Below are 20,261 nucleotides of genomic sequence, written 5' to 3' on the forward strand. Positions count from 1 at the left end.
GGATGGCATGACTCCTATATGGGCACCAGAATATGTGAAACAAATACGACACAACATAATTCCTTTAAAAAAGTATTTACACAATAACAGTGATGGTATATAAAGGGTAAGGTACTTGCTGCTTATTCATAACCATGTTTCTGGATATGTCATAGGTGTCATCTTGTTGTGGTTGGTACATCAAAATGGAATAACGAGGCTGACAGTAATCAAATGTTTGTAATATTGAAAGCATTGTGATATCACATCTGCTACTCAAGTGTGTGACAGATAGACCTTCTGCATCAAACATCATAAAAACATTACCTTTATTATAGCAGTGTTTATATGCCATAGAAAGTATCAACACCTGCTATTTGTCCCCCCCAAAAAAAGTATTGTTACAATTACCCTGTGTGTTATTCCAGTGTTTTATGCACTTTTGAATTTAAAAGCACATTGCAACACGTTTAACATTTTGACATCTTCCATTGACGTTGTCTGCTGTGAGAATATTCTAGATTAGTGTGTAGATTTATTAGAATGATATTAAATAGTATTTCCGTATATCTCAGTGGGCATTTTACAAGTATAAGAATTAAACCTTTTCTCATGTAAAGAAGACAACATATAAAACCTGTATCTTTTTTCATTTGTGAGAAAAATATAACTGCTGGAGAGAATGATCTTGCTAATCTGTCTTCTTCAGGTTGTCACTTCTGTCAGCTTTAATGCAATTCATGGGGGTTTAAAGAGAAAGTTTTTTAATATTCACGATTGTTGCATTTATGGGTCTGTTCCCTCTCTTTATTAAATATATTTATTATTTGCAGTATTTATTTTGCATTTTTCTGATATAATCCCCCCCCACACACACACACACCCACGACCACACCACCACCACCACCAATGATCAGGATTGTTGAAGTGCCATCCTATTTGCAGTATTTATTTTTGTCAAGGTTCTTGTATTCCTTGTTGTAGGGTGCACCAGCAAAGCAAACTGATGCTATACGATCACACTCACAGATGAACTGGTCACACACTTTTCCACCTGAAAATTGACAGAAGAAGCAACAGTTACTAAAGTGTATCTGACATAATCAAGATACAACAAAAAGAGACTCACTTTCATTTAGAACCTTTGAAATATGGTTTACATTCCCTTTCTTAAACTTTGCCCGTAGAGATGTGTTCTCGGGGTGGGGTTCACCTGATGGACTGGGGAATCACACATCTTCATCCCCTCAGAAAATGTATGCACACTTGCAATCAAGAAACAACTAACTATTTTCAGTTTATTAACAACAAGAGAACCAACCCCAATCCTGTTGACTGATCAGATGAGACAGAATGCCAGAGAATTCATTGCTTATTGTGCTCCACTGTGACCTGCTTCCTTGTATTCAGGAGATCATCCTCCACTGGCAGAGTTGCACTGAAGTACCATTCCTGATAACTTCTGATCATCCACACTGCAAGGAGAGTCCTGCTACCTAACCACATAGAGTCTGTGGTACTAGTTGATGACCTTCATTCATCCATCCACAATAACATAGTATTTCCTAGGTACCTAAAACCTTTCTCATCAGTTGAAAACCACACTCACTTAAACATTGTCACAGTGAGTTATTTTAGCATGCAGGGAAACTGAGATCTGCCACAGCACTCCAGTCCCGTATTCCTCCATATCAGATAAAATGGTGTTATATCAAAAAACTAGCATTGGTGGCTAGCTGTCTTCCTGTAAGTTATTCATATTACGCTTCTTACTGCTATGCAAAAGTAGAGTTCTGTTCTGTGGGGTGAATATAAACTAAACATCATGATAGGAGTAATTACTTTTTTAGGTGATTTTTTTACCCTCCATGCCCACTGACCATCAGGCCCCCCACTGACCTTGCACTTCTTTATTCCTCTACTACTTGTGTACTCCACAGTGTACAAATGAGAGATTACTGAAGGGGTGTGTACTCCACTGTACAGGTGAGAGATTACTGAAGGGGGTGTATACTCCACAGTGTACAGGTGAGAGATTACTGAAGGGGTGCATACTCCACTGTACTAGTGAGAGATTACTGAAGGAGATATGTACTCCACAGTTTACAAGAGAGAAATTATTGAAAGGATGTGTACTCCACAGTGTACAGATGAGAGATTACTGAAGGGGATGTGTACTGCACAGTGGACAGGTGAGAGATTACTGAAGGGGTGTGTACTCCACAGTGTACAGGTGAGAGATTGCTAAAAGGGTATATACTCCACAGTGTTCAGGTGAGAGATTACTGAAGTGGTGTGTACTCCACAGTGTATGGGTAAGAGATTACTGAAGATGTGTGTACGCCACAGTGTACGGGTGAGAGATTACTGAAGGGGTGTGTACACCACAGTGTACAGGTGAGAGATTACTGAAGGGGTGTGTACTCCACAGTGTACAGGTGAGAGATTACTGAAGGGGTGTGTACTCCACAGTGTACAGGTGAGAGATTACTGAAGGGGTGTGTACTTCACAGTGTACAGGTGAGAGATTACTGACAGGTATGTACTCCACAGTGTACAGGTGAGAGATTACTGATGGGTATGTACTCCACAGTGTACAGGTGAGAGATTACTGATGGGAGTGTACACAGTGTACAGGTGAGAGATTACTGAAGAGGTGTGTACACCACAGTGCACAGGTGAGAGATTACTGAAGCGGTGTGTACTCCACAGTGTACAGGTGAGAGATTACTGATTGGTGTGTACTCCACAATGTACAGGTGAGAGATTACTGAAGGGGTGTGTACTCCACAGTGTACAGGTGAGAGATTAATGAAGGGGTGTGTATTCCACAGTGTACAGGTGAGAGATTACTGAAGGAGGTGTGTACTCCACAGTCTACACGTGAGAGATTACTGAAGGGGTGTGTACTCCACAGTATACAGGTGAGAGATTACTGAATGGGTGCGTACTCCACAGTACTCTCTCACCCATATACTGTTGAGTACGCACCCCTTCAGTAATCTCTCACCTGTATACTGTGGAGAGATTACTGAAGGGGTGTATACTCCACAGTGTACAGGTGAGAGATTACTGATGTGTGTCTGTACTCCACAGTGTTCAGGTGAGAGATTACTGAAGGGGTGTGTACTCCACAGTGTACAGGTGACAGGTTACTGAAGGAGTGTGTACTCCACAGTGTACAGGAGAGAGATCACTGAAGGGTGTGTGTACTCACTCCACAGTGTACAGGTGAGAGATTACTGAAGAGGTGTGTACTCCACAGTGTACAGGTGAGAGATTACTGAAGGGGTGTGTGCTCACAGTGTACATGTGAGAGATTACTGAAGGGGCATGTACTCCATAGTGTACAGGTGAGAGATTACTGAAGGGGTGTGTTCTCCACGATGTACAGGTGAGAGATTACTGAAGGGGGTGTGTACTCCATGGTGTCCAGGTAAGAGATTACTGAAGCGGTGTGTACTCCACGGTGTCCAGGTGAAGATTACTGAAGGGGCGTGTACTCCGCTGTATACAGGTGAGAGATTACTGAAGGAATGTGTACTCCATGGTGTACAGGTGAGAGATTAATGAAAGGGTGTGTACTCCATGGTGTACAGGTGAGAAATTACTGAAGGGGTGTGTACTCCACAGTGTACAGGTGAGAGATTACTGAAGGGGTGTATACTCCACAGTGTACAGGTGAGAGATTACTGAAGGGGCCATAATCCAGGCTGTCATGCAGCCATTTGTACCCTTCCTAGCATTTGATGAAGTGAGAAATGAGTGCATTTCTATTTAAACTCTAACCCTGCTCTTGTTGGCTGGTGTTTGCATTTGCATTACTGTAAGGCCGTATCCCTCTATGCCAAAAGAACTAACTAGTAGCACAAAATACCCTTGTAGTGCATAATGAGTGCTTCTACCCATGTGACTGAGGGCTATCTTTACCTTCTCAGTAAGACAAGCCCTCATTCATATTAAAGAACTGTAGCTTCACCACTTGCATGTGCCAATACACCCAAGTGGACCACCCGTCACTCTCTTTATCCCTCTCCAGTCCAGGTGAGCCAGCACTAGCCACTCACTGGTTTATAGTTGGTTACTAGACTATTGGCAAAAGAGACATTTTTAAGCCTAACCAAGCTTACTCTAGATTTATCAAAATAGGACTGATGTCAATATCTCAAGGAATTTTGTTATGATATAGACTTGTACACATAAAGTGTTCACAGGTTGCCCCTGTCAGGTAGGGACATATGTGCCAAACCAGGGATATATTTTCGATTTCCCCATTCATTGATTCAAATTATGTTTAAATAGAGTTAGGGATGTGCTTTGCTTCACATGAATGTGAAGCCTTCTCCAGAGAACTGGTAATCTTTCATGCACACAGCCACCCTTCCAACATGTCCTGTTTATCTTGCAGACAAGGTTTAGGTCCTTAGAACTGGTATTTCCAATGTTATTTGTTTTGTGGATGTGCAACAGGTCCATCAGTTTGGAATCAGAGGATGTCCTATAGGCTAGGTATAGATCATCACACAGCAGTGTGTAGGAGACTGAGCACAGGAATATGGCTTTGAGATGGTCCACATAGGACTCGTTTACTGTCTGTATTCTTTTTTGAGGAACCTATGTGAGCTCTCAAGCTGTTTCAAGTGCCTGGTCAATTCCATGCCGAAGGGTGTGTCTTATTAAATTATTGGTCTGATGAGAGCTGAGTCCCGTGGAACAATGACGTGTTTGGACTTGGACTTCATGCTCTTACTTATAGGTTTTGCAATGTAGAGTGATTTTCTCACCACTGTAGACACATGGTGGTCAAACGTCAGGTTACTGCCAACATGCTTTCCTAGATTCCTGACCACTGGTATTATCAATGTGGTAATTTTAAGGGGTGGTTGTCATTCCAAAGGGTACCATTATGCAATTTTTTGCATTGCATTTCAGTTCATTTCTCTGGCACCAGATGTTTGTCTGTGTCAGGCCCTCTTGAAGTGTATCAGTATCTTTAAGGGGTTCAATGACCACTCCTAGGTTCCAGTTATGTGTAAACCTGGTCAGCCAAGAGGCACTTGATATTTGTCTTGACTTCAGAGAAGTAGATACCAAAAAGAAGAAGCCCCAACAACAATCTTCGTGGGACTCTACTAGTGACTACCTCTTTGTAGAGGTGGATTCCTCTAGCCTAACTTCTTGTCTCCTATCAGTGAGCCTGCTGGCTATCCATTGGGTGACATATGGGTTAATGCCTAATTTTCTAAGTTTATCTACAATGCCTGAGTGAGGTATTATGTTGAATTCTGTGGCCAGGGAAAGGTAGGCAGTTTGTACTGTTTTAACCTTGTCCATAAGTTTAGCGACCTTCTCAAAGAAGTCAACCAGGTTAAGTAGGCATAGCCTGACTTTGATGAAACCAGACTATGCAGGACCTCACTCCTATTCCTTCCCACCCAGTTTCCCAACTCCTGAACTGCTTTTTGAAGCTGATTCATAGCTGGGGCTTAATTCCTTCAAACCACAGACCCAGGCCCTGCAGTAGTTGCCCCCACCCCACCACCATATTACATTTCAAGCATCATTACTTTAAAACTTGAAAGATTGTCCTAACAGCAAAACAAAAGGAAAACTGATTTAGGATTGAAACCTTAATACTTTTAGTAAGAGACTTCTAAAAGCTCTCATTGTCTCTCCTTGAAGAAAAATAAATAATATTAGTCTGAATAAAAAGACAAGGTTGAACAAGATAAGGCAATTGCTGAATTGATGCTATTGGTGAACATTATTGATTGTATGAGGCACAAAAAACAGGTGACATAAATACATCACTAGTTGAAAATGAAAGCTGGACAACAATAGTAAATGGGAGGAGATAGAAGAAGCACTCAGGTGCTAGTAGACTGTTTTGGGTCCATGTAACTGCATTCTATTTCCAGGTGTTGTTACCCGAATAGCACAGGTATGCTACAACTTTGTATGCTGAGAGTTACCAACATGTTGGAGCATGTTTTATTTTTTTTACTGCCCCAGGAACTGCAGTACTGCTTGTCTGAAGGTATCAGAATGGTTTAAGTAGCAGCATCACTTACCCCCAAGCCAGGAAGCTTACAGTTCTAAGCCCACTTCAGTTCTGTGGACCTTGCTGATATGCTGCTGGAGGACATACTGTCAGTGAAATATGGCCCTAAACTGAAGTCCTTACTGTCCATATCTGATGCAAGTCTGGATTAATTGCTGCAAAATGGACAGATTGTGCTAGTACATTTGGTGAACAAAGCCACATTGAGTATGTATGCACATATCTATGTTGTAAGTATGTATAAGTGTACATGTGTTAAACATCTGGCATGTGTATGTGCTTGTCTGTGTTCACTGGCAGCGGGGATTAAATCTGTATTCACTATACTACACTACCAGTCTGTCATTCTTTGCACCAATGGAAACACAAGATCCTAAAAGGAGAAAGTTAATGTCTATTTTCTTCCAACAAACTACTCCTATAGAATAATATATAGGTTATAATATATAGGTTATAGGTTGCTGACAAATTATCAAATAAGAACTTGTTGAACCCAGAAAACTGCTGGCAAAGCTGATCAAAACCAGCTGATCTAATGTTCCTGCAGTTCTGTGGGAACTGGGGAATTTACACTTTTCCCACTGCATTTGAATTGTTATATATAATTAGTATGGGGTGGAGGGGAGCTTCCTATCTGAAAAGAAACATTTTTTTATTTAGGTTTTGCATGCACTAAGGCTGTTCCTCAGCACATGCGTAGTTTTGCTTTGACAGTTGTGATTTTGATGTATTGTGAATGCTGTGTGACATGTTGACAAACACAAATGTTGATAGAATGTTGATTTTATATACATACATATACATGCACACACAAATACATATAAAAATAAAATGACTCAATTTAAACATAGAACATGGTGTCATTTTCAGTTTTTTTTAACTCTTCTGTTCTGATTATATTTACTACAATAGGTATCCTCCTCTGAGAGGAGTACATTTATTTCTGCTATACCTAGACATATATGGGGTTCTCCCCCAAATTCTTAGCATCAATTATAGGAAACGTGAGAGACTTACTGTTACAGGTGAGTTTGCCCCCAGAGCAGGTGAAAGAGTAGGTGTTTGTGTATGGGTTGTCTATCACAGGTATGCATGCCGAGTGGGATTTTGCTTGTTTATAACAGCTGTCGTGTGTCTGGCAGCATCTGAAATCAAAACACAGTTTTTTGAGTTGTGCAAAGTAGTTTATTTTGTATTGTACTGGAAGACACTTTAAAACCTGAAGCAGGAACTCTGCATAACATCTTAAGGATCATGTGGGTTGTCACGTTTTTGGTTTTGTTTGCAATTTTATGCTTCAGAAATAGTTGACAAAAAAAAAATAAACCATTACTCCACGGAACCAGTAATATAAAAGTAATTGAATTACTCTGCTTTCTATGCTAAAACCATGCTCTGTATCTGCTGACAACATCCCATCCTACTTTCTTCAGATTGCAGCTCACTCTCTTGCTCTGCCTTTATATATCATCATTAATCGTTCTATATCAGAATCTCAAGTCCCAGCTATCTGGAAACAATTCTACACCCTACCCATTCATAAAGGAGGTAACTCTAAAGAAATCTCAAATTTCAGACCTATTGCTATTCTGTCCTCTCTTTCTAAAATCTTAGAGAAATGCATGCACACACAGGTTATTCAACACCTCTTACATGAAAAACTGCTCACTCCAACACAGCATGGACTACTACTGCCCTTCTCTCCTTCCTTAACACTATATCCTTAGCCAAAGATGACCATAAACTCATTTCCTGTTTATTCCTTGATCTCTCAAAGGCCTTCAATACTGTTTCACACTCTCTGCTACTTAAGAAACTAACAGAACTAAATTTCTCTACTGACACTGTAGCATGGTTCTCTAGCTACCTCACTGATAGACTTCAATCTGTCAGATGGTACTCTGCACTATCTTCTCCTCTTCCAGTTAAAATGGGGGTTCCCCAAGGATCCATTCTTGACCCACTACTTTTTAATATCTTTACCAACTTACTTCATTCCTCCTGCCAACACTCCTCTATTGTCCAATACACTGATGACTCCACAGTCATAACTATAGCTAAATCCCCCTCTGAACTCCTAGCTGCCACCCAATCTTCTTTTAATTCAGTAGAGATATGTCTCTCCAACAATCAGCTCATCCTTAACCAAAAAAAAAAAAACTGCTACTCTTTCTCCCTAAAACAGTCAATCATGTCAAAGCTTCCTTTTCTATGTCTCAAAATAATACCCCTATTCTAGTAGAATCAAGTACAAAACTCCTAGGTGTTACCATTGACAACCAACTGAAATTCAACCATCACATTAATAATTGCATCAAAAAAACTCATCAGAAGCTAGGACGCCTATATAGAAACAAAACAATTCTCTCCCATGAAGCTCGAACCACACTTACACATGCTTCCCTTCTACCTTGCTTAACTTATTGCTCCCAAATCCTTACTAATCTAAACTCTACTCTACTATCAACGCTTGAATCGACATACCACACTATTGCTAGATTTGCAGCTCAACAAACCTATACATCCCACCACTGTCTGTCCCCGAAACACTTAACACTGGCAAGAAATACCCCACCTACTTCAGCTCACACAGCTTCAAACCATACACTCAATTTTGTACCAGCCAGAATACTGTCCTGCCTTGTCTTCTCTTATATCTAACTACTCAGCAGCTAGAAATCTCAGGAGTTCATCCCTTGATCTATTACATATCTATAAACCCAAATCTAAATCAGGTCAAAATCTGGCATGGCTTAGTGGTAAATCAATATACAGCTGCTACCCTTCTATGGCTTGGAACAAGGTCCCCTGAAAATCAGAAATCTGAAAAATCTTTAAGTCGGCTACAAAAGAATACTACAAACAGCAATGGATCTGCCATTGCTCTCATCCTCCCTGACTACAACCATTCAACTAACATACTTCCTTCTACCACTGTCATCTGATCTACCTGCCTTCCCTCCCTCCCTCCTTCCTTCCTTCTTGTCAGTCATCTACAGATTCCCTTATCCTACTTCTTCCCTCACCCTCCTTCCTACTATCTATGCACCTCCTCTCTCCTCTCCTTCTCTGAAATTGTTACTGATTAAGTTCTTCAAACACTAACCTACTCTCTGTTGTCACCTTTCTCGACGTATTATCGTCCAAACAGAATGTGCCTTACCCTAGAATTACCATATATGTTTTTTTTGTGCTTATTTAAACATGCATGTTCAACAATCTTATGTTTGTCAGTGTTAAAATACTTAGTGTTTTTAGTCTTTTATACCAGTTTGTATAATCATTAGCTTATTTTTACTGTATTATGGAGCTTTTCTCCCCGGGACTCTGCTGAAAAAGAACTATGGCTCAGTCAGACATACCCGGTCAAGAAATGTAAAATAAATAAATAAAATAAATAAATAAATTAATTAATGGACCAGGAAAGACAACAACACAACACAAAACAAAACTGGTTTTGGTTCAGAGTCCACTTCAGTTGTGTAGCCAACAATCCAACAGACCATTTCAATAATGCAGTACTTTAATCATGTGATCAAATAATCCAATAATAACACTTAAAGAGTGCAATTAATAAAAATTCACATATTCCCTAGTAAAACATTACATAGACAATGGAGACACAAAAATGATGATCTATCTTAGTACAGTGCTTCGTCAGACTCATTCTAGTAGTTCAGATATTAATCATTCAATCTTCAGGGACAGTGACACCAGAGTGATATCCTGAGGTCTAGAGTTCAAGTCCAGAATGAGAGCTAATGTTGTCCGTGTGCTGCTGTGACTCATTCAGTCCTGGTGAAAGTAAAACTCCCAAGTTAATAATCCACGTGTTGTCTTTTTTAAAATGTCATAGTTCTTAAGATAAATCCCATTCATCCCTCAAAAATGCCATTGTTAGGCTTATGTGTGTGTCTGAATAATGCTTTATTGGTTCTTTTACATATAGTACCACTAAGATGTTCCCTAATTCTAAACCTCAGGGAATGTGATATGTGTCCTATGTATAAGGCCAAGCAAAGCACTGTGGCAGATATCAGACATTCAGTATTACATGTAATAAGATGTCTAATTTGATAAATCGGATTAATTTTAGCACTGAGAAAAGTCATTGTACACAAAATTTGGTACAACACAAACATTACAGTGTCCACAATTATATGATCCCCTCCCAAAGTTTCCTTGCAGTCTGTTTCTGTAAACATCTGATTAAAATGTTTGTCTACCATCAAACTGTGACAGATTTTTTAATATCGTTTGTATAAAATGGCAATCTGCTGATACCAAATTCTGAAAAAAACTGTCTTCACTTCATATTAGCCAACACACCTTATGAGTGTTAATACCATAAGTAATAATACATTTAGTTTTTTTTACAAAGCAATCCTGTAGTTTTTCTATATACATTTTTTCATATGCTCTTCCCCCTCCCATAATGCTAATGAGCAAGACTCCCTCAGTTGGATATAGTCCATTTGTACCCTATCAGGGATCTCCTTTTTCCAGCTCTGTTAGGGTGAGAGACATCAGGATGTAGGTGTGGGAATGAACTATCTACATTACAATGAGGACCCACAATTGCCTGCCCATATAAGTAAGCATACTCACAAATGAAGGCTAACCATACAATGGCTTGGTGAGCCAAAAATCCATTCCCCAGAATGCCTACACTGTGGTACAATGAGGATCGGGAAATGTATCCTTTTCCTTACTGTAGTGCAATCTCAGAGTTGGTATATATAATTTGCAGGGGGTGTGGGGGGGGTTCAGGTTGGCTTGCTCTGCTACAAAAATGTAAAAAAGTTAGATTTTTGTGTTTTTTTTTTGATATTCGAGTTTTCAGAAACTCATTCAAATGGTCTCTTCAATATATTTTTTGAGTTTCTAAAAAGTCAGTCATCTGACATAGACCTATATATATATATATATATATATATATATATATATATATATATATACTCCACAACCATTCCAGCACTCAAAAAATGATGAAATCCTCAACCAGCAGAAATAATCGACAGTTTATTGGCAAACCTGCAGTGTCTTCAGGCACACTGAAGACGCTGCGAGCGAAACCGGCCACCAGGCTGTGTATTTTGTGGGCAGGTTTGCCAATAAACTGTCGATTATTTCTGCTGGTTGAGGATTTCATCATTTTTTGAGTGCTGGAATGGTTGTGGAGTATATTTTGAAGTCCGTGCACCATTTTTTGGTTCCGCGCACCTTTCTGTTTTTTGGGAATATATATATATATATATATATATATATATATATATGTGTGTGTGTGTGTGTTCTGAATTTCAAAGAAGCACCCAAATATCAATGTTCACAAAGCTGACCAGAACATGATGTTTTTACATATGTTGACAAGCTACTACATATGCACTGAGCAACAATCTGTGCCCCCACATCCCCTGATAATTTATATATATTTATATATACACTAACTCTAAGCCCTCACAATGTCGGTGAAAGGGCATATTTCATATTTCCCAACCCTGAGAATTGTACAGTCTTGTACACCTATCAGCCATCTGTGTAGTCGATCAAAGTTACAATCGACGTAAATCAGTATTCCATTTTTCGTGTGAATTTGTAACATTTTCGTCAGGGGTGGATCAGAGCATGCCTTCTAGGAAAGGCATAAGTCACCTCTCAATAAATGGTATGAGATGCAATAAAGGGATAGGACCTTTACTCTGCATAAGACACATGTCTTACGCTTTGCATTTTTTTAGTGAGAAACCTCTGGGGCTGCTCCATTTGGTGTAAGTGCCTGGTTAAGTACATGCAGAAGGGAACATAGTACTCGACTGTGGGACTAATGAGGGCCGAGTGCAATGGCACAATGACTTCCTTTGACCTTGATGCCATGCCTTTACCTATAGGTTGAGCCACACCGAATGACTTTCTCACTATTGAAGCTACCTGGTGGTCAAAGTTTAAGTTACTATCTATCTGTGCTCCTAGGCCTCTCACCACTGGGTCTACTTTTAGGGCTGTGCTATTGGTATTATAATTTGCAGGGATATCTGATTTACCAAAGGGTATGTTATGCATTTTTTAGCATTTAGTTGCTGATCATGGTTTTGACACCAGTCGTTTGTCATTTTTAGGCCTGTTTCTAGGATGTTAGCATCATTTGGGGATTCAATTATGCTCCCAGCTTATAGTCATCGGCAAATGCTCCCAGCTTACAGTTGTTGGCAAACTTAGTGAGCCAGAGGCCCCCAGCATTGGCCTTCACTTCAGTGTATACCAAACAGGAGGGGTCCCAACACTGAGCCCTGTGGGACACCACTAGTAACAGGTTTCTTATCAGAGGTGAAGTCACCTATCCGGGCAACATGTGTCCTATCAGTGAGCCAGTCTGGTATACATAAGACAATGTAATGGTTTATGCCTAACTCAGTAGTTTTATCTATGATCCCTGAGTAGGAGATTGTGCCAAAAGCTTTGGCCAGATCTAGATAACTGGGGTGTACTATTTTACCTTCATCCATGGTCCTGGTGACTTTCTTGAAAAAGTCCACCAGATTAAGTAGGCAAGACCTCCCTTTGACAAAGCCAAATTGGGTCTGGTCCAGTGTTTGGAAAGTTCCTCGGTCATTATTGATCAGTTCCATGATAATTATCTCCATGGTCTTGCAGATAACACTGTTGAAACTTACGGGTCTATAGTTCCCTGGATCAGTTGATGGGACCCCTTTTGCAGAGAGGTGACCGTTGCAGTCCTCCTTTCCTCTGGGACAATGCCTGTCCAGAAGTTGGGGTTAAAGAAAGCCTCTAGTGATCCTGATAGTTTCTGTTTTAAGCTATTTAAGAAGCACCTTGGAATGTTGCCAGGACCCATGGAAGTTGTGTTTTTGGCTTTAGTGGGTGCAATAAGCACCAATTCCCTTATAATGACCAGTAAGGGGGATGGTTGGGGGTATTTCTTTTGTGTGTTAGAAGGCAATATGGGAGAAGTTTGAACTGAACATGTTGGCCAACAGGTGTGCTATAGTTTCATGCTGGTGTAAGTGTTGCCATTCATAACTAACTTGGCACATTTTTGAGCATTTCCCCTGACGTTACAAACTTAATTAAAAAAATTCTTATGGTTATCTTTCACCTGGGAGGCTATTTTTGCCTCATAGTTTGCTTTGACAGATTTGACCAGCTCTCTATTTTGTTTGTTTAGAAAGGTGAGTGTATTTTTGCAGTTTTGTCTGTTCCTTCTTGGCTTTGAGGAGGATTCTTTTTTTTCATTTTGTTGAATAGCCTTTTTATGCTAGGGGTCCACCAAGGTGGTTTATTTTTGCCTGTAATCATAGGTTTGATTCAAACAGGTACTGCTTTCTCTATGCAGCTATGAATATGGTTGTACAGTGCTTTTGTGTGCATCTCAGAGTAGGCCTCAATGTCATCCGAGTTCAGGGGGGCTTAGAAGTTTAATAAGCTGTCACTTAGTTTGAGGTTATTGGCCTCAGCAAAGTACTTAATGGGCTTGGAGTTTGATGGGGGTTGTAGGTTAGATTTAATACTAAAGGAAATCATTTTGTGGTCAGATCTTACCAGGGAGAAGTTAGTAATGCATGGAAAGTAGCAACATCCCTCCATATTCATACATACTAGGTCTAGGATATTTGTACCTCTAGTTGGGGAACTAACTAGTTGCTCAAGGGTGTTTGTGTTGATGAAGTCCAAAATCCTATGAGCAAGTGAATTATGGGTCATATAAGTCTCCCAGTTTATGGAGGGGTAGTTGAAGTCACCCAAATGTATGGTATTAGGCTGAATGTTAAGATATTTCAGTAGGTTTAGGTTGGAGGTATGGTTTTCCAGAGTTATGTTAGGGGACATATCGCTAGCAAAGATATGATAGGGGGTGACACCTGTGGCTAGTTGGGCATGGAGTAGCTCAAGCGAGTCTTTTTGTTGGACCATTCTAGCAGTATACTTGTCCTTTATGAACCCTGAGACACCTCCTTTCTTTGTTTTATCTTGAGCTGGATTGAAATGTATGAAAGGCATTTTAGCCTTTGATAGCCATGGTGCTTTGCATGGTTCTCAACCATGTTTCCATGACTGCCCACATGTCTGCATTTTTCAGAGTGAGGAGTATCTCCAGGGTGTGCAGTTTTTTTATTTAAACTCCTAACATCGATTAAAAGTGCCTTTAGGTAGTCACGGGTGATTTTTTTTTAAGTTGGAGGGTTTAAAAACTTAGCACAGCCTAAAAAAGGCACTATGGGGATAGATAAAGTTTTTGCCAGTATGTGGAAGCCAAATGGTGAGAAGTGGAAACCATCTCTGACAAAGCATAATGGTTTGTCAGTCATGTCTCCCCAGGCTGACAGGCTGACAGATATTGGATCCCCTTGTTATGATACCAAAAACTAAGCCAATTGCTGAAGTCAATATTTTTTTTGCTGGTACTGCACAATCATCATTGGTGAAGGTAGGATGCTACTCAAGGTTAGAGTCATACCTGCTTGGGACACATATTCAGAGACTTTCATCATGCCTCTCTTTATGTAATCCAGTGAGGTATGTCTTAGGTCATATACATCCACATGGACTATGACAGTGTTATACTAGTACTTGTGGTTTAAAGATCTAAGTGCATGTGTGATCTGGTGGATCCTGGATCCAGACAGACAGCTCGCTTTGACTTTCTTCTTGTTTAGCCTGATAAGGGAGCCATCAGTATGTCTTACAATGGAATCCCAATAAGTAGAATGTTTAGATGTGTGGTGTGTTGCCTTATGGGCTTGGAAGCGGGTCTACTTTGATTTTTAGCATTATGTGTTCAGTGAGGGGCTGACTTTTTGAGTGTGGGTGGGGCCACTGAGAGATGGTTTTAGGAGATCTTTGATGTTTGGGTAGATTACAAGTGAGTATCTCTGCATATGTGGGTTTATGTGTTTGTTCCTTAATATTGGTGATGAATGTTTTGGGTGTAATGATGACGACTTGGTTTGCATTTCTAATGTGTATATGTGACAGCTTTGCCTCTAATTACATTGAGTATCAACATCTCACACAGTGTTTGTATGTTCTAAAATTAAATGGTTGCCAGTGAACGTGAGGCAGTTACTACACTGCCTCAGGATGCCCATATCCACCAGGCCAGAAACAGAGATGACAGGGAAGTGCCAATCCATTATACCAGATCCTTAGTAGGTGGGAAGGAGTAGGGGAGAGGCAAAGGTGCAAGTGAAAGTGTTTAGTAGTATATTATAGGATGAGCTACAGTGGTGCAGAGCTTTCAGCTCTTTGAGCAGCTATGAAGAGTGGGAGATAATCGAAAGCATTTCCTGTAGAGGAATTTAAACTGGAGTAGTTTGCTTAATATACAAGGCAAAATTAAATACTTTTACACTGTTAAGCCTTCAGGCCGATCAGATAAACACTAAATAAGCCTTCCTCCAGCAGTTTCCAACTCAGATGAGGTGAATCAGCCTCTGCTCCCACCTGAGTGCAGAAATAAAACCTGCTTAATGTAAAACAAACTGGTTTTGAGCTTAAGTGCAGTAGCAAATGCTTTACAACAAAAGTTAGAACTCCTGCAGTAGCATGAATCCTTGGAAATAAGTTGACAAACTTTTGGAAAGTTCCCTACTACAGAAAAATGTATGCAAATGTAGGAGAACATCTACAAACACAGAACAATTTTGCCAACTTATTCAGGCTGAAAAACAGTGATAAACTCAACAAAACCAAGAAATACAACACAGAACTGTTAAATAGCACTGAGATAGTTAGAACAAGTGCAAAAAAAAACTTGTATCAGCTTTGTAGGTTCAGAGATGGTTTTAGATGAACCCAAGGTCTTGTAGTCACAAGTGTCCGATGTCAAGCACAGAGATGATCAGAATAAATGTTTTCCTACTGAAGACTTCAAGTAATTAGATCAAATAACTTAACCTACCATAAAATACCCCTACCTTTCACTTATCAGCACTTAAATCAAAACATCACCACCCTCCACCTGCTAGTCCATAGCCCATTTACCTAAAATCTAAACACTACTCATGTAACTTATCAGACACTAACTTTATTACACACACTAATCTCTATACTCTAAAATACCAATGGACCCCAATAAAATGCTTCACCTTAATAAGAAACACCTACACCTACCAGTCCGACACATCACCATTAGCTCACTTCTATTACTCATACTCCCTAACCTCATATGATACTCTACTGCAATCCACCAATCCCGCTCCATGGCAAACCTCTTCATTATGCAACCTAAATAGCCCATTTAACTATACTATAGGTCCAAACCTTTTCTATACTAGCCACATAGACTACCATGCAAACAAATTCCAACCTCTAAAAAAACACCCCAAACCTGTCAAAAACACACCAAACTCCAAAGCAAGCTTGCCAAACTCCTTTTGCACCTTGTTAAGCAATTAAACCTCTCTGGGGACATACACCCTAATCCTGGTCCCATTACCCTAACTAATATGGTAAGCTGCTCTATCACACTCAACCCTGGGCTATTACACCAAAGAAACAAATGTTTCCTTGTTCTCCTTAATATGAATGTAAGAAGTACTGGAAATAAATTTCATGATCTGCATGCCCTACTCTCCCGATATTGTAATATTAACAGAGACATGAATAAAACCCGACAATAACAACAATGAAATCATAGCTCCCAGATAAAATACTCTATGTAAAGACAGACAAACCAGAAGGGGCAGGAGAGTAGCAATCTTATTCAAAGATCACCTAATACTTGACCATTTAGATTTAAGCATCCCTGCCTTTGAAAATGCAGAATTAATATTTGCCAAATTAAAAATTAACTCCAAAAAACACATTAACATCATAAGTGGTTATATCCCATCAGGTAACAATATTCCCACACTAGAAAACATACTACACTGGATCTCTAACTCTCTCCCACAGGAAACTGTCCTGATGGGTGACTTCAACATTGACTGGCTCAACTACTCCTCTCAAAATCCAACATCTCATGTTAACCTCCATGGGTTCACTCAACTCATCACATCTCCTACGGGGATTGACAAATCTTCCAAATGACAGTCTATCCTCAACCGGATCTTAGTTAACAACCCCACCCTACCATCTCAATCAGACTCTCTCCCTTACGGCTTGAGTGACCATCAACTAACCATTGTTGAAAGAACCCGTACTCACCAAACCAACAAAACCACCTACCATGTGCGTAATCCGAAATAATAAAACCTTCAACCTGAACAGGTTCATTTCCACTCTAAAAAGCTGCAACTTGGAACCTCTCAGACAGCTACCCCTGAAAGACACTGTTACAGCCTTCATAGGTTGGTACTAGGCTATCAGCCCTATACAAGTCTAGCCATAATAATTCCCTGGCTATTTCTTCCCACACTATTTATTTCCTCTTCACTTTACTTCAGCTCCACCTTCTTAGATATACCAAACTGTAACACACCACCTAGAACTGTTAGCGTGAAAGCAAACTATGCACTCTGGCTAAGTAAAGAATGCAGATCCCTACACAAGGCTAGAGATAAGGCTTGGGAACAGTTTCATAAAAACAAAACCCAAATAGCAAGACAAACATTCTTAGAACTGTGAAACAAAGCTAAAAAAACTAATAAAATTAGACAAAATTAACTACTACCATAATATCCAGAAAAACACCACAATAACCCTCAAAAGTTCTGGGCTGCAGTTAATAATGTACTACTGTCAGGTAAATCAGCTACTCCCACTCTAATTAAACAACCAGCAATTCTGATAATTTGGCAACCCAATTCAGTAAATACTTTACAAAGACTATCCAAGCCCTTGCAAATTCTCAGACCACCTCCAAAACTCTGTCCCTTTCACACACCAGAACAACACCAACCCCAAAAACAGCACCAACCAAGTTACATTACACCCAATGTCTGCTGATACCATAAAAACTACTTTAAAAAACTGAAACCAACCACCTTAGCTGCAGAAAACCTCCCAGATGACTTTTTGCAAATTGCAGCAGAAGCAATAGCATACCCAGTAGCCATACTCATAAACAGATCAATATCTGAGAGCCTGGTACCTGTTATTTGGAAAATCTTCCACATTCTACCTTTAAACACAAGAGGTAATTTCACCAACCTTACTAATTATTGTCCAAATGCCATCCTATCTCCCTTATCTAAAATCCTAGAAAGAATTGTACATACCCAATTCATGGACTACCTTCATGCACATAAACTCCTGTCAAACACTCAAACATGGTTTTCTCCTCTCTCACAGCACTGCCACAGCCCTAATGTCCTTTACCAACACAGTGAATCACCATAGAAATAACAGACAATTTGTATCTGTCATATTCTTGGACTTATCCAAAGCCTTTGATGTGGTGAATCACAATAAACTCATCAGTGTTCTCTCAACCCTAAACTTTAGTAACTCTATCAGTTTGTTCCAAAGCTACCTAGCAGGATGACAGCAGGCTGTCCAATGGCAACACCACCTTTACCCTCTTCTCCCAGTTGCCTTAGGGTTCCACAAGGCTAATCCTTGGGCCTCTACTATTCTCTCTCTTCACCAACCAGCTCCAGTCCTCCACACTTCATGCCTCAGTGGTTCAGTATGCAGATGACTCAACTCTAATATGCTCAGCCTCCTCCATACAGACCTCCACAAAATAACCCAAGATTACTTTCTATCTGTGGAAACATGGCTCACTAACTCCCAACTCATTCTAAATCTCAACAAAAATAAGCTCCTCTTCTAGCCAACAAGATTCCCCTCACCTTCCCTGTCCTTTAACATCTTATCCAAAAATAAAACTATTAACACCCCTTATAACTCACACTAAACTGCTAGGTGTAGAAATTGACAATAACTTGAAATTTGATATTCACATAACTTGAAATTTGATATTCACATAGCTCAAATCATTAAGTAGGTCCACAAGAAACTCAGTCTTCTATACAGAAACAATTTCTAACAAGAAACTCAGTCTTCTATACAGAAACAATTTCTAACAAGAAACACCAAAGCTACTATTTCTCACACACACCTCTTGTCAACACTCCTATACTCCTCCCCAATACTAAACAACCTCCGTAAAACTGATATAAACAAACTGGAATCTTGTTACAATAAAATTGCCAAGTTTGCCACTGATGCCACATACAGGACACATCAATGTACATCTCTTAAACAACTAAAATGGCTAGAATTTTCTCACCTGTTACACTTTAATCAATTAACCTTTGCCCATAAAATACTGCATCAACCAGATAAAACCCCTGCTGTCCAAAATCTCATACAACCTTATACCACTTCTAGATCCCTCCGCTTCAGTGACTAACTCCTCCTAGATATCACCAAAGCTAACAATTCAGCTGGAGAGTCACTCTTCTCCAACTTCATTCCTAAAATATGGTATAAACTGCCAACCCCAATAGTCTCCAACTGCTCTATACTACAATTTAAAAAACTCCTGAAAACACACTTGGCTCTGTCCTTGCAACTGTCCTGGATAGCCTTTACCTCAGTCTCTTTAACTAAATATTGCTCATTGAGTATTATCTCCCACCAATATCAGGCCTCAACTGTATCAGATCTTGCTCTCTCTCATTTAAATTATATATATTCATTTATGATGTGTGATAAAAATGTGTACTTCTAAAGAATTGTACTGGACATCATTATCTAACTGTTGTTGTGAATACTTCTGCAATTCCACAAGTTTGTCAACTTCTGCATTGTTTGTATTGTTTATTACTGGAGCTTTTCTCCCTGGGCTTCTGCTGAAAAAGGACCCATGTCCAGTTGGACTTTCCCAGTAAAGGCATGTAAAATAAATAAATACATTTTAGACTCTCCCTCATGTTTGGATATCGGGATGACTAGTGTTTTAGTACTCATCTGTGATTAATAATAGTGTGGCATTGACCCTTATGGTGAACAAGGTACAGTTATGTATAACTTTACTGCAGCACTAGGTGTTCTTATACAGGGATCTCTGTTTTAGACTAGACTCCTGAGCACATTCACCCATATCTTCCTTGTCTGTAGACGGTTGGGGGTGTATAGGCTCCTTGCTGGGGAACCACTCAGGCACACTTGATGAATGTCGCCTTTGTCTCTCGCATCAAAAAGAACTGAAGATAGTGTGAGCACCTCTCCTATTTCTACTCAGAGAAGAACTAACATCTCTGGCATGAGCAGTAGCCCAGCTCACCCCTGGAACAACTGAAGTTCATGAAGTCTT

General features: G+C 39.8%; 1 protein-coding gene across 2 annotated transcripts in view; it reads right to left on the minus strand.

The window, feature by feature from the left end:
* Positions 1–340: 340 nt before the first annotated feature.
* Positions 341–20,261, minus strand: part of PLA2G1B (phospholipase A2 group IB) — a 133,009-nt gene continuing 113,088 nt past the window's right edge. For both annotated transcript variants that reach the window (XM_044069660.1, XM_044069661.1), the window contains 2 exons: positions 7,058–7,185; positions 341–1,033 (listed from right to left, as the gene is read on the minus strand). In XM_044069660.1, coding sequence (XP_043925595.1) covers positions 915–1,033; positions 7,058–7,185 — 247 coding nt within the window. In that variant the 3' untranslated portion in view covers positions 341–914. The remainder of the gene's footprint in view (positions 1,034–7,057; positions 7,186–20,261) is intronic.

This window comes from Protopterus annectens, chromosome 4.part0, assembly GCF_019279795.1.
Source record: "Protopterus annectens isolate FY-2018-M chromosome 4.part0, PAN1.0, whole genome shotgun sequence".
NCBI classification, from domain to species: Eukaryota; Metazoa; Chordata; order Ceratodontiformes; family Protopteridae; genus Protopterus; species Protopterus annectens.